The following is a 14,374-nucleotide window of genomic DNA, read 5'->3' on the forward strand; positions in this document are numbered from 1 at the left end:
ACTCCACATCAAAAGTAAGAACAATTCTTGGTCACTAGTATCTATCAACATCAACGGACTCAACTCCCCAATAAAAAGACACAGACTAAGAGAATAGTTGCGGAAACAGGATCCAACATTCTGTTGCATCCAAGAAACACACCTATGCAACAAAGATAAACACTACCTCAGAGTAAAGGGCTAGAAAAATGTCTTTCAAGCAAATGGTTCCAGAAAACAAGCTGAAGTAGCCATCCTAATATGTAATAAAATAGACTTTCAACCCAAGTTAATCAAAAAAGATAAGAAGGGACACTATATTCTCATCAAAGGAAAAATCCACCTAGAGGATATCACAATTTTGAATATCTATGCCCCAAATACAAGAGTACCTACATTCGTAAATGTAACAATATTAAACCTTAAATCACACATTGATCCTAATACCTTAATAGTGGGTGACTTCAACACTCCACTCTCACCAAGAGACAGATCAACTAGACAGAAAACAAATAGGGAAATAAAAACACTTACAGAGTCCCTAAATCAAATGGACCTAATAGAAGTCTACAGATCTTTAAATCCCAAATCAAAAGAGTATACCTTGTTTTCAGCACCACATGGAACCTTCTCCAAAACAGACCATATAGTTGGTCATAAAGCAAGCCTCAACAGATACAAAAAGATTGAAATAATCCATTGTATTCTATCGGACCACCAAGGACTAAAGCTGGACTTCAACAACAACAGAAATAACAAAAAGCTGACACACACATGGAAACTGAACAACTTGTTACTCAATGACAGCTGGGTTAAGGAAGAAATAAAGAAAGAAATTAAAGACTACCTAGAATTCAATGAAAATGAAGGCACAACATACCCAAATTTATGGGACACATTGAAAGCAGTGCTCAGAGGAAAATTCATACCACTAAGTGCCTTCCAGAAGAAATTTGTGCCATCTTATACAGGCAACTTAATGGCCCAACTGAAAACCCTAGAAAAAAAAGAAGCAGATACACCCAAAAGGAGCAGACGGCTAGAAATAATCAAACTCAGGGCTGAAATCAATCAGTTAGAAACAAATAAAAGTATTCAAAGAATCAATGAAACAAAAAGCTGGTTCTTTGAGAAAATCAACAAGAAAGACAAACCCTTAGCCAAACTAACTAAAAAGCAGAGAGAATTTATCCAAATCAGCAAAATCAGAAATGAAAAGGGTGACATAACTACAGATGATGAGGAAATTCAAACAATCATTAGGTCATACTAAAAAAGCCTATATGCCACAAAATTTGAAAACCTAAATGAAATGGACAATTTTCTTGATAGATTCCATCTTCCAACATTAAGTCAAGATCAGGTAGAAAGACTGAATAGCCCTATATCCCCCAAGGAAATTGAAGCAGTCATTCACAGTCTCCCCTCCAAAAAAAGCCCTGGACCAGATGGTTGCAGTGCATAATTCTACCAGACCTTCAAAGAAGTGCTAACACCAATTCTCCTCTAACTATTCCACAAAATAGAAACAGAAGGTACATTACCAAACTCATTCTATGAAGCGACAGTCACCCTGATACCTAAACCACACAAAGACCCAACAAAAAAAGAAAACTTCAGACCTATCTCTCTTATGAACATTGATGCAAAAATACTCAATAAAATACTTGCAAACCGAATCCAAGAACACATCAAAGATATCATTCACCATGACCAAGTAGGCTTCATCCCAGGCAGGCAAGGGTGGTTCAACATACGGAAATCCATCAATGTAATCCACCACATAAAAAAACTGAAGGAGAAAACAACATGATCATCTCCTTAGATGCTGAAAAAGCATTTGACAAAGTCCAACACCCATTCATGTTTAAAGTCTTGGAGAGATCAGGGATACAAGGCACATATCTAAACATAGTAAAGGCAATATACAGCAAGCCTATAGCCAACATCAAACTCAATGGAGAGAAACTTAAATCAATCCCACTGAAATCAGGGACAAGACAAGGTTGCCCACTCTCTCCATACCTCTTCAACATAGTACTTGAAGTCCTAGCCAGAGCAATAAGACAACTAAAGGAGATCAAGGGGATACAAATGGAAAAGGAAGAGGTCAGGGTGTCACTATTTGCAGATGATATGATAGTATACATGAGCGACCCCAAAAATTCAACCAGAGAACTCCTCCAGCTGATAAACACCTTCAGCAAAGTGGCAAGATACAAAATCAACTCAAAAAAATCAGAAGCCCTCCTCTATACCAAAGACAAAAGGGCCGAGAAAGAAATGAGGGAAACAACACCCTTCACAATAGCCACTAATAACATAAAGTACCTTGGGGTGACACTAACCAAGCAAGTGAAAGACCTGTTTGAGAAAAACTTCAAGTCTCTGAAGAAAGAAATTGAAGAAGATCTCAGAAGATGGAAAGATCTCCCGTGCTCATGGATTGGTAGGATTAACATTGTGAAAATGGCCATCCTGCCAAAAGCAATCTACAGATTCAATGCAATCCCCATCAAAATACCAACTCAATTCTTTACAGACCTTGAAAAAAAAAAGATTCTCAGCTTCATATGGAGAAACAAAAAACCCAGAATCTCCAAAACAATCCTGTACAACAACAGATCATCTGGAGGTATCTCCATCCCTGATCTCAAGTTGTACTACAGAGCAATAGTAATAAAAACTGCATGATATTGGCATGAAAACAGAAAGGAGGAGCAATGGAACCGCATAGAATACCCAGAAATAAACCCACACACTTATGAGTACTCGATTTTTGAGAAAGAAGCCAAAACCATTCAATGGAAAAAAGACAGCATCTTCAACCAATGGTGCTGGTCCAACTGGATGTCTACATGCAGAAAAATGAAAATAGCTCCATATTTATCACCCTGCACAAAACTAAAGTCCAAGTGGATCAAAGACTTTAACATAAAACCAGATACTCTAAATCTGTTAGAAGAAAAAGTGGGGAACAGCCTAGAACTCATTGGCACAGGAGACAACTTCCTGAACAGAACACCAACAGCACAGGCTCTAAGAGCAACAATCAATAAATGGGACCTCATGAAACTGAAAAGCTTCTGTAAAGCAAAGGACACTGTCATCAAAACAAAACGACTGCCTACAGAATGGGAAAGGATCTTCACAACCCTTTATCTGACAGAGGACTAATATCTAGTATATACAAAGAACTAAAGAAGCTGAAAAGCAGCAAACCAAGTATTCCAATTAAAAAATGGGGAACAGAGCTAAACAGAGAATTCTCAATAGAGGAATATCCAATGGCAGAGAAACACTTAAAGAAATGCTCAACCTCATTAGCCATCAGGGAAATGCAAATCAAAACGACCCTGAGATTTCACCTTACACCCATCAGAATGGCCAAGATGAAAAACTCAAGGGACAACACATGCTGGAGAGGTTGTGGAGAAAAGGGAACCCTCCTCTACTGCTGGTGGGAATGTAAACTGGTACAACCACTCTGGAAATCTATCTGGTGCTTTCTAAGACAGTTAGGAATAGTGCTTCCTCAAGACCCAGCTATACCACTGCTAGGTATATACCCAAACTTTGCTCAAGTACACAAAAGGGATATTTGCTCAACCATGTTTATAGAAGCTTTATTTGTAATAGCCAGAACCTGGAAACAACCCAGATGTCCCTCAGTGGAGGTATGGGTACAGAAATTGTGGTATTTTTACACAATGGAATACTACTCAGCAATCAAAAAGGAGGAAATCATGAAATTTGCAGGCAAATGGTGGGATCTAGAAAAGATCATTCTGAGTGAAATATCCCAGAAGAAGAAAGACAAACACGGTATATACTCACTTATATAGACCTATAAGATATGACAAACATAATGAAATGTATACACCTAAAAAAGATTATCAAGAGAGCGGACATGGGGTAAGATGATCAATCCTCGTTTAGAAAGACAGATGGGATGTGCATTGAACGTATGACAGGAGCCTACTGAGCGCATCTGAAAGACTCTAACTAGCAGTGTTTTCAAAGCAGATACAAAGACTCATGACCAAACCTTCGGCAGAGTACAGGGAATCATATGAAAGAAGGGGAGTTAGTATGATGGGGAAAGAATAGGAGCTCCCCAAGGACCAAATATATCTGGGTACAGGGTCTTCTCAGAGACTGTCATTCAATCAAGGACCATGTATGGATATAACCTAGAACCTCTGTTCAGATGTAGCCTGTGGTAGCTCAGTAGCCAACTGGTTTCCCATAGTCAGAGGAACAAGGACTATTTCTAACAGGAACTCAATGACTGGCTCTTTGACCTCCCCACCCCCCAAGGGAGGAGCAGTCCTGTTAGGCCACAGAGGAGGGCTTTGCAGCAGTCCTGAAGATACCTGATAAAACAGGATCGGATGAATGGGGAGGAGGTCCCCCCCATCAGTGGACTTGGAAAGGGGCACAGTGGAGATGAGAGAGGGAGGGTGGGATTGGGAGGGAATGAGGGAGCGGGATAAGGCTGGGATACAGAGTTAATAAAACATAACAGATAAGAAAAAAATTAAATTTAATTTAAAAAAAAGACTATAATGAACTGTGTTGCTGATGGCATTAGAAATTCAATTTAATATAGTATTAGGATATATAGTACCATACAAAATACTTAAAAGTTTATTTACTTATTAGTAAATCTCAAAGAATGGGAAAGATATTCAAGTGACATAAAATACGTAAATATAATCAATGTATTTGTTTGTTCTCACATTAAAAATATCACTTGAACTTTCTGTTCATTAAGACAGATGCTGTGCTGCTTGGGTTTTATCAACTTGACTCAAATCTAGACACTGGAAGAGGGATTCTCAATTAAGAAATTTCCTCCATCATATGAGCCTATGAGATGTTTGAAGGCATATTATTTTTTTTTATTGCGAATTAAAGTAGGTAGGCCCGGTGTGAACTGAGCCATCAGTAGGTAGGCAGGCCTAGAATCAGCCAGTAAGCAACATTACTCTACTGTCTCTTCTTCAGTTCCTACTGCTTGGTTCCTGCTTTGAGTTTTTGCTTTGACTTTTTTCAGTGATAGACCTGTAAGCCAAATAAACCTTTTTCTCCCCAAGTTTGTTTTGGTCAGTGTTTCATTACAACAGCAGATGTGGATGCATACATACAAGGCAAAGAATTTTTCTTTTCTTTTTTTGTAAAGTTCTATTCTACTTTCAGTTGTGTGTGCTTGTGTGTGTGTGCACGCCCACTACACACGTGCATGTGCAGGGATGTGAACATGCATTAAGCTAGAGTTACAGGTAGGTGTGAGCTTCCTGAAGTAGGCAGGGGCTGGGAACCAAATTCCAGTCCTCTACAAAAGCAGTATGTACTCCTAAATACTGAGCCATCTCTCTAACTCCTGGAAGGATGTTTTCTGAGAAGATGGAAGCAAAAATATTTTGATTCCACTAGGTTCTCTAAATTGAATACTGTTGTAAATGACATTTCTACTAATCTAAAAATTAATTTAAAATGAATTTTATAACAAAGACAAAATATTCTAACTTTATCTAAACACATGAATCCATGCATATGTTCACAATTGCTTTTTAAAATGCAGGCTGATTGAAATGGCTTACCTGATACAAGAATAATGAGAATTTTAGCATTGGCAGCTAAGAGACCATGGAAGAATCTCAGGGTAGCTGGAATGTCCTTCACATAATACAGCATCTAAATAGGAGGGAAAGAAATGAGATGCCTTTCTGTGCTGCTTTGGACTACATAGTTTGTATGCCTGTTGTTTGGACTACATAGTGGAAGTTCTGATTTTTCACATTGAGGGAATTTTTATCAAGCAAACTCTTTAAATGTTTAAAGGTTAAAGATGTTACAGAGTCAGAACAATAAGATATCTGGGGAAGAACAAATATTCCATTCATCCAACTGAGGTGGTCCCTGCAGAAATCCAGGCAGAGAAGTGAACCCTCAAAGAGATAAGAATAAAACCCAGGTGCAGACTGACTTCATCAACCTGGATGAGACTTTGGGAAGTCTAATAATAGGCAGTTTATTCCCAATGTATTTAAGCTCAGTATAATTTGGAGGGAAAAAAAGTTTCTGGTGTAATACAATCCTCAGTGCACAAGGAAGTATAATTACATTTAAACATAACTACAGGTAGCCTATCTCTAGATAGCTCAAGGGTCTAAGAGTCTGGCCTGGTGTTGGTCATACAGATATATAGATGTCATTTGGGCTATTGGCCACCTCTGGTGTGGTAATCTGAACAAGAATGGCTCCACAGGCACATATACCTGAGTGCTTAGGAAGTGGGACGATTTATTGGAGCATGTATGGCCTTGTTGGAGGCGGTACGTCACCGGAGGTGGGCTTAGAGGTTTCAAAAGTCCATGCATGGCCATGGCCACATCTCTCTCTCTCTCTCTCTCTCTCTCTCTCTCTCTCTCTCTCTCCCTCCCTCCCTCTCTCCCCTGCCTGCAGAAGGAGATCCAGAACTCTACTTCTCCAGCACTGTATCTGCCTACATGCTGCCATGCTTCCTACCATGTAACAATTGACTAAACCTCTGCAACCTAAGGAAGCTCCAGTTAAATGTTTTCCTTTATAACACTTGTCACGGTCAAGGTGCCTCTTCACAGCAGGAGAACCATGACTGAGACAGAAGTTAGTACCAGGAAAAGAGGTATTGCTGTGACAAACATGACCATGATACTTGGAAGAACGCAGATTTGGGGACTTTGGATTAGGAAAGTGAATGCTGAAGTATGGCTTAATGGGTCAAACTAGTAGGAACATGGAAGATAGTGGAACTGAGAGTACTACAGATCATGACAGCCAGGCTCAAAAGTTTTCGGAGGAGAAGAATATTAATAAGTGACCTAGAAACTGTTCACTCGTGATATTTTGGTGAAGAATGTGGCTGTTTTCTGCCCTTGTTTAAAAAAAAATCTGCCTGGTGCTAAATTGAAGAGCATTGGTTTAACAGCATTAGCCGAGGAGATTTCAGGAGAGCCTCGGATTGACTACGTTGCTTGGTTATTAGTTTCCACTACTAGGCAGATCTATAATGAAAACAAGCAAGCTGAGCAAGAAAAAATACAAAATGTAGTTTGAGCAGAAAAGGAGTACCAGGAAATGTAATGACAATAGGTCCACTGCTCAAGTAGATAAAAAGCTGAAAGAAAGGCTTGATTCTAAGTGGAAAAGCATAGTGACCCCAAGGCAAAACTCTACCCACCAAAGCTTCCAACTGTGGCAAGAAATTAGAGAAAAGCTTAGGTAATGAAGGAAACAATCAAAAACAGAAATCTGATATAAAAAACTTTTATTTTAATGAGGGGCCCATGTACTAGCCCCAGCAAGCAGAAGAACTTGGCAGTTTCAGTCACGTGGTTCTGACTTTGAAGTCAGGGACTCAAGAAAAGGGTTACGAAATCTCCTGCAGTGACTAAGGAAAGCTGCTGAGGCAGGAATGTACAGGAGTGCCCCTTCACGGAGGCCTGGAAGCTGTGAAAGTGAATTCTAGATTTTGTTGGAAACCACAAGATGTTGAGTCATGGGATGCCTGCCAAGGAGAGTTGCTAAAAGGGTGTGGACCCAGCCCAAGATAAAGAAGTATGCTGCAATCAACAAAGATGAAAGGAGTAGAAGATCTGAAGAATATTTTGACCTCAGACATGGAGATTCAAAGTTTAGAAATTTCCCTGCTGGGTTTTAGTCTTGCTTGGATCCACTATTTCCTCAATAGGCTCTCTTTCCTTCCTTTTGGAAAGTAATGATTATTCTGTCTGTTGTGTGTTGGAAGTATGTGATCTGCTTTTTCATTTTGACTTTACAGGGGATTACAGTTAAGAGATTTGCCATGACTCTGAGAAGAGACTTTGGACTTTTAAACAAGGTTGAGACTGTTATGGACCATAGGCACTACTGGAGTTAGACTGAATGCATTTTTCATTATGACATGGCTATAATCGTATGAGGTCAAAGGAGTGGAATGTGTTGATTTGAATAAGAATGGCCCCCATAGAATTACATTTTTGAATGCTTTCCTTTATAAGAGTTGCCATGGCCGTAGTCTCTAAACTGTAACAGAGCATTAGAACACATAGACAGTAAAAGATTAATCTTCAATGGGCTCTTTTCTTTAAAACTATGAAGTGACCAATGAGGAAGACTAGGAAACATCTGCATAAGGGCAGTAAACAAATCTAATAAAGAAATAGTGTATGATTGCTGAAAACACTAACTGTCTCCTGACAAATAAGATTTGTTTTCTAAGGAAGTATAAACAGGTTTAGGACTGCTTAAATATGCTGGCTTTAGACTCATTTTTTTTCTTTTTTGGCTTCTTATAATTGTAATCCTTTGAAGTCACTGTGAATATGGACTATAAGAAGAGTTTTGTTTATTAAACGTTCTACACAAAATAAGACCATTACCTAATACTAACCAACTTCCAACACTGATGCACTTTTACTATCCAAAAATTTCAGTGATGCCTGGATTTAAAGCCTCATGCCATTTACTCAATAATCATTACTTATTAGTCCATTACTCCTGAGTCATACAAGTAAAGTCCTTCTAAATGACTGGGTCATATAAGTAACATATTGTGGATCTAATATTATAAAGCATGTCCCTTCTATTATATACATACTATTGAAGATACCTACTAAAAAAAAAAAAAAACAAAAACGAGGATTCAGAAACTGTTTGGAACATACACACACACACACACATACATATTTTTACTAGTCATCTATACCAACAGAGACATTGAAAACTTGCTAGAATGTATTATCATTCTACAGTTCTAAACAACTGTCCTTTTATATGTCAGAGAATATTTGTATTTACCAACACCTTTTTAAAGCAGAAAGTGCTAACTTATAAAACTAGAAACCAAAGGATTTTCATTTTAAAACACTAAAATATTATGTATTCTCCACATAGATTTGTGAAAAGCATCTTTTTGGGAGCAATTGTAAGACTATTTTTTTTACCTGAATCATATGAATGAAGTCCCACTTTTGAGGCTCTTCTTCCAGCACACGTTTTTGATATTCAGATGATGTCTCCTTGTGCCAAGCAAATTTTATGTTCTCCATGTTTGATGTCTTGGCTACAAGCTCTAAAATACCCAGCAAAGGTAACCTATTATCAATTTTCATTTAATTACATATGGAAGCCATTTTCATTTAAAACTTTAGTGCAATAATGTTATAGGACTATGATGGCTAATCTTGGTTGTCAATTTGATAATTTCTGGAATCAACTAAAACCTTAAGAAGCTGATCACATCTGTGGTGGGCTTCTTGGTGAAGAAAGACCCACCTTAAATTCAATCATTTGAGGTCAGAATGGGCCTAAGAATCAAAGGCCATACCCTCTGTTGGCAGCACTCATAAACAGATGTGAAAACGGAAGCTTTGCTTTTAGCCTGTGGGTGTTAACTCTCACTGGCAAGTTCATTTATCCTGCTGCTGAGGCATTCTCTTACTTTTATAACCTTAAAATAACCTACTTCTTTGGGATTCCAACACAGACTGAAGATCAGCTGAGTCATCCAGTCTTACAGACTGAACAACTACTGGATTCCTAAGCCTTTGAATCCAAAGGAAGCCATTATTGGAATAGACAGATCACAGCATGTAAGCTACTCTGCTACATCCCATTTCAGTAGATATACATTAATTCTGTCAGTTCTGTTCCATTAGGGAATCCTAGTAAAAGGACATAAAAAATAAAAGGTACATTTTTTTCTTTATTATGTAGCTAAGGAAATTAAAAGTTTTGTCTAGACTTTTCTTTTCTCTAGAATTGGATGAAATTGGAAGAGAAAGGAAAAAAATTAAGAAGTAAATCTGAGGATGTGGTTAAATATAAGTTATATTATCTTAATACAGGATTAAATCAATTGCAGAATTTTGTGAATAGAAATTTTATATAAAACAGAATGCATGAAGTCAATGAAGAATTCAAGTATTCACTGTCATTGGTTTCAGATGTTTCATTTCTGCCTTCCAAGAATTAGGTTTTTCTCCAAAAAATTTACCAAATACATAGTAGTCAGTGTGTTATTAACCATTTGAGTAAGACAAAAGAAATCCCAAAACAAACAAACAAACAAAATGAGAGAATAAGCCTCTGAAAACAGAATTTAACACATACCTTTGTACTTGACAATTTGTTCAGCACTTGGCTCAACAACTTCATTGTTTATACAGATTCCTGGGTATTGAGCCTGGACTTTGGAGAGAATTTGAAGGTCAATTTCACCTAGAAGGTAAATAAATAGGTTACTTTGGATGTAGTAATTAAGAACAACTTAAACTGATTCACTTTTTGACTTATATTTACAAAGATTTACAAAAATATTAACACTTAACTGTTGCACTGACTTAATACATACGATGTTCAAACACTGGATTAGAAGTAGAAATAATAATTGACATAAGGAGGGGTATGAATGTCATTCACTTGTTCTTTCATTCACATAATCTTCATTCATATATCTGTTACTGTCCTTCATTGGTTCGAAGTTGTCAGGGACTACAGGAGGCAATCACTAAGTTTTGTTGTTGACAAATATAATTTTAAAAATTTGTCAATTGAAAAATGTATTTAAGCCAGAAATATTAAAAAATGAGAAAAACACAACTTAGGACTGATAATTAATCTAGGCCAGAAAAACACTTTAAAAAAGGTTTAAAGTAAAAATATAAATGATGTACATACACAATACAAAAGCATGGTGGATATTTCTTTTCAAAATTCATGCCAAGTATCAAGTGCTCTCTTCTCAGGGTGAGAAGAGCATTTGATGATCAAATGTAAGGACTTGAGGTCAATCCCCAGATCCATGGTGGAAAGAGAAAAGCAACCCCCGAAAATTGTCTCCGACCACCTCCATTTGCACACACATGAACACACACTCACAGTTATGGTAACCAATTGAGGCTTTCATGCCATTGAACGTCTTCTTCTATGTCTGACTCATTATTCTTTTACTGGTATCCTCTATGTCTGACTCCTTATTCTTTTACCTCCCATATCTCCTAATACTATGCCACATGTTTTTGGTGCTCATTAAGTCTAACTTTGGGAAGGTTCTGTTAACATCATTCACACCAAAATAGGCTAAGATAATTTTCATATCTTGCCAAAAGATATTTACATTTTAATGAAGGTTAACAGGTAACCTAATTAAATAAAAGTGTGAAATTCAATTTGAATATATTAGCAAGAGGGAAAAAAAAGATAGTTTTTGTATTAATTTATTTTTTAACTAATTACAATTTATTCTTTTTGTATCCCAGCTGTAGTCCCCTCCCCCACCCCCTCCAAATCCAACACTCCCTCTTTCTAATACTCTCATGCCCCTTTCCCGGTCCACTAATAGAGGAGGTCCTCCTTCCCTTACATCTGACCCTAGCCTATCAGCCCTCATCAGGACTGGCTGCATTATCTTCCTCTGTGGCCTGGTAAGGCTGCCCCTCAGCACCCCCCAACCCAGAGGGAGGTGATCAAAGAGAGCCACTGAGTTCATGTCAGAGACAACCCCTGTTTTCCTTACTAGGGTACCCACTTGGACACTGAGCTGCCACGACCTAGATCTGTTCAGGGGCTCTAGGTTATCACCATGCACAGTCCTTGGTTGGAGTATCAGTCTCAGAAAAAAAACCCTGGGCCCAGATTTTTTTGTTCTGTTGCTCTTCTTGTGGAGCTCCTGTCCCCTCCAGGTCTTTATTTCTCCCCCTCCTTTCATAAGATTCCCTGAACTCTACTCAAAGTTTGGCTCTGAGTCTCAGCATCTGCTTCAATACCCTGCTGGGCAGAGTCTTTCAGAGGCCCTCTGTGATAGGCTCCTGTCCTATTCCCTGTTTTCTCCCACTTCTGTTGTCCATCCCGTTTGCCTTTCTGAATAAGGATTGATCATTTTACCCAGGGTCCTCCTTCTTGATTAGCTTCTTTAGGTGTACAGATTTTAGTATGTTCATCCTATATTATATGTCTAATATCCACTTATGAGTGAGTATATACCATATGTGTCTCTGCTTCTGGGATACCTCACTCAGGTTCTTTTTTAGATCCCACCATTTGCCTGCAAATTTCATGATTTCCTTTTTTTTTAATTGCTGTGTTCCATTGTGTAGATGTACCACAATTTCTGTACCCATTCTTCAGTTGAAGGACATCTGGGTTGTTCCCACGTTCTGGCTATTACAAACAAAGCCTCTATGAACATGGTTGAGCAAATGTCATTGTATACTTGGGCATATTTTAGATATACGCCTAGGAGTGGTACAGCTGGGTTTTGAGGTAGCACTATTCCTAATTGTCTGAGAAAGTGCCAGTTTGATTGCCAAAGTGATTGTACAAGTTTACATTCCCATCAGCAATGGAGAAGGGTTCCCCTTTCTCCACAACCTCTCCAGCATGTACTGTCACTTGAGTTTTTGATCTTAGCCATTCTGATAGTTGTAAGGTGAAATCTCAGGGTCGTTTTGATTTGCATCTTCATGATGACTAAGGGTGTTGAGCATTTTTTTAAGTGCTTCTCTGCCATTCAATATTCCTCTGTTGAGAAAGGGCAATGTGGCTGTGACCTCTGTCACCCCTTTGACAACCAGGGTTGATTTGGCTGATCTGTCTGGCTAGGCGGGTGTCCCCTTCTTTTCTCACCCACTCGATGTGTGTCCCTCCCCAAGCTGCGTCCTTGGTTGAAGAGGACAACCTTCCCCGAATAGAGGAGAACTGGTCTTCCGTCAAGGGTATACGAGTATCTGCGCTCCCCTGCTAGAACCTCCAAACAAGCTCAGGAAATAGTTTTTAAACATAGGGGTTCAAAAAAAAAAAAGAACAAATAACGTTTATTCAGTGTCAACTCTATTTTACATTGTACTTTATATTCATTTTACCATTTAGCCATCACAATGAGTGAATTTGGTGGTATTATTAATAATAATTATTTGCTACTGCTACTATATTATCATTTTCTGGTGAGTAAAATAAAGTTTGAGTAGGTTGTCTTAATTAGGTTTTTATTGATATGATAAAACACCATGACCAAAAGCAACTTGGGGAGGAGAAAATTTGTTTTACCTTATACAACTTGTAAGGCCATCACTAAGGAAATCCAGCACAGGAACCTGGGAGAACGAACTGGTACAGAAGCCATAGTAATGTTGATTACGAGATTTCTCCTTATGGTTTGTTCAGCCTGCTTTTTTATAGGACCTACGATCCCCTGCCTAGAAGTAGCATTGCCTACAGTGAGCTGTATCCTCCCACATCTATCATCAGAAAATACCACACAGACTTGCAAATAGACCAATCTGCTGGAGGCATCTTTCCCAATGAGGTTCTTTCTTCACAAATGACAGTAGCTTGTGTCAAGCTGAATAAAACTAGCCAGCACACCAGGAGAAAAGACCCTCTGAATCAAGCAAGGCACATACGAGCTCACAGAGACTGAAGCAGCAAGCATAGAGCCTATATGGGTCTGCACCAAGTTTTTTTCCTGACAGTAAGAACAAGTGGGTCTCTGACTCTTGTGCCTGCTATTAAGACTCTTCCTCACGTTGGTGTGCTGTGTTGAACTTCAATATGATTGGTTTGGTTGTTATCTCTTAGAAGCCTGGTCATTTCTAATGAGAGAAAGAAAGTGGATCTGGAGGAGAGGGGAGTGGGGGGGGCTAGAGGAAGAGGAAATTGTAATTAGGATGTACTCTATAAGAAAAGAATCCGTTTTCAATAAAAAGGAAAGAAAAAACACTGTCTGGCACAAAGGTCATATACACATCATGCATGCTTAAGACATGTTTGGAAATGAAATTCCTTTGACCTACACCATCAAAACAGAGATTTATCTGCTGATAGTTCCAAGTTTGTCGCTTTCACTAAGCAACGGCATTTTGAGAAAAAAGACATCTGATATCCCTTTTATCCTTATTAGCCCTTGCCTACAGCTGTGCCTGGGCATAGTTGAATGTGCCGAATAGAGAGAAATGACTAACTAATGACTATTCTTCCCACAAGCTCCTTTCTAGTTATTTCTCCAAGCTCTTCTTATTTAGAGGCTTTGCCCTGACTAATGTCCTGAATCTGACCTGTTAGTGCTTCCATATGTGCTCTTCTTCCTGAATCTGTGCTTCTCTTTCATCCTGACCTCTCTACCTACTGCCATTCTTTCCAAAAGTCTCTTTAGGCCATGCCCCATCATTTGGAGAGGCAGAGCTCAGGAGTAACCAACCCCGATGGAGCCCTGCATCACTTTGTTCATATACTGACCACGTAAGAGCTCACTAAACACTGGGCTACGACAATTTATCTGTGTCTTCTAACATGATCTTGACTGCAAGCTCTACCATCTTATTACTAACCACACAAGCAATCCAAATAC

General features: G+C 38.6%; 1 protein-coding gene across 2 annotated transcripts in view; it reads right to left on the reverse strand.

The window, feature by feature from the left end:
- Positions 1 to 14,374, reverse strand: part of Hnmt (histamine N-methyltransferase) — a 34,140-nt gene that overhangs the window by 4,488 nt on the left and 15,278 nt on the right. For both annotated transcript variants that reach the window (XM_055599765.1, XM_055599766.1), the window contains exons 3-5: positions 10,141 to 10,248; positions 8,973 to 9,100; positions 5,586 to 5,679 (exon numbers count right to left, since the gene is read on the reverse strand). In XM_055599765.1, the coding sequence (XP_055455740.1) occupies positions 5,586 to 5,679; positions 8,973 to 9,100; positions 10,141 to 10,248 (330 nt within the window). The remainder of the gene's footprint in view (positions 1 to 5,585; positions 5,680 to 8,972; positions 9,101 to 10,140; positions 10,249 to 14,374) is intronic.

Source organism: Psammomys obesus, unplaced genomic scaffold (assembly GCF_907164565.1).
Source record: "Psammomys obesus unplaced genomic scaffold, mPsaObe1.curated_primary_1811, whole genome shotgun sequence".
Classification (NCBI taxonomy): Eukaryota; Metazoa; Chordata; class Mammalia; order Rodentia; family Muridae; genus Psammomys; species Psammomys obesus.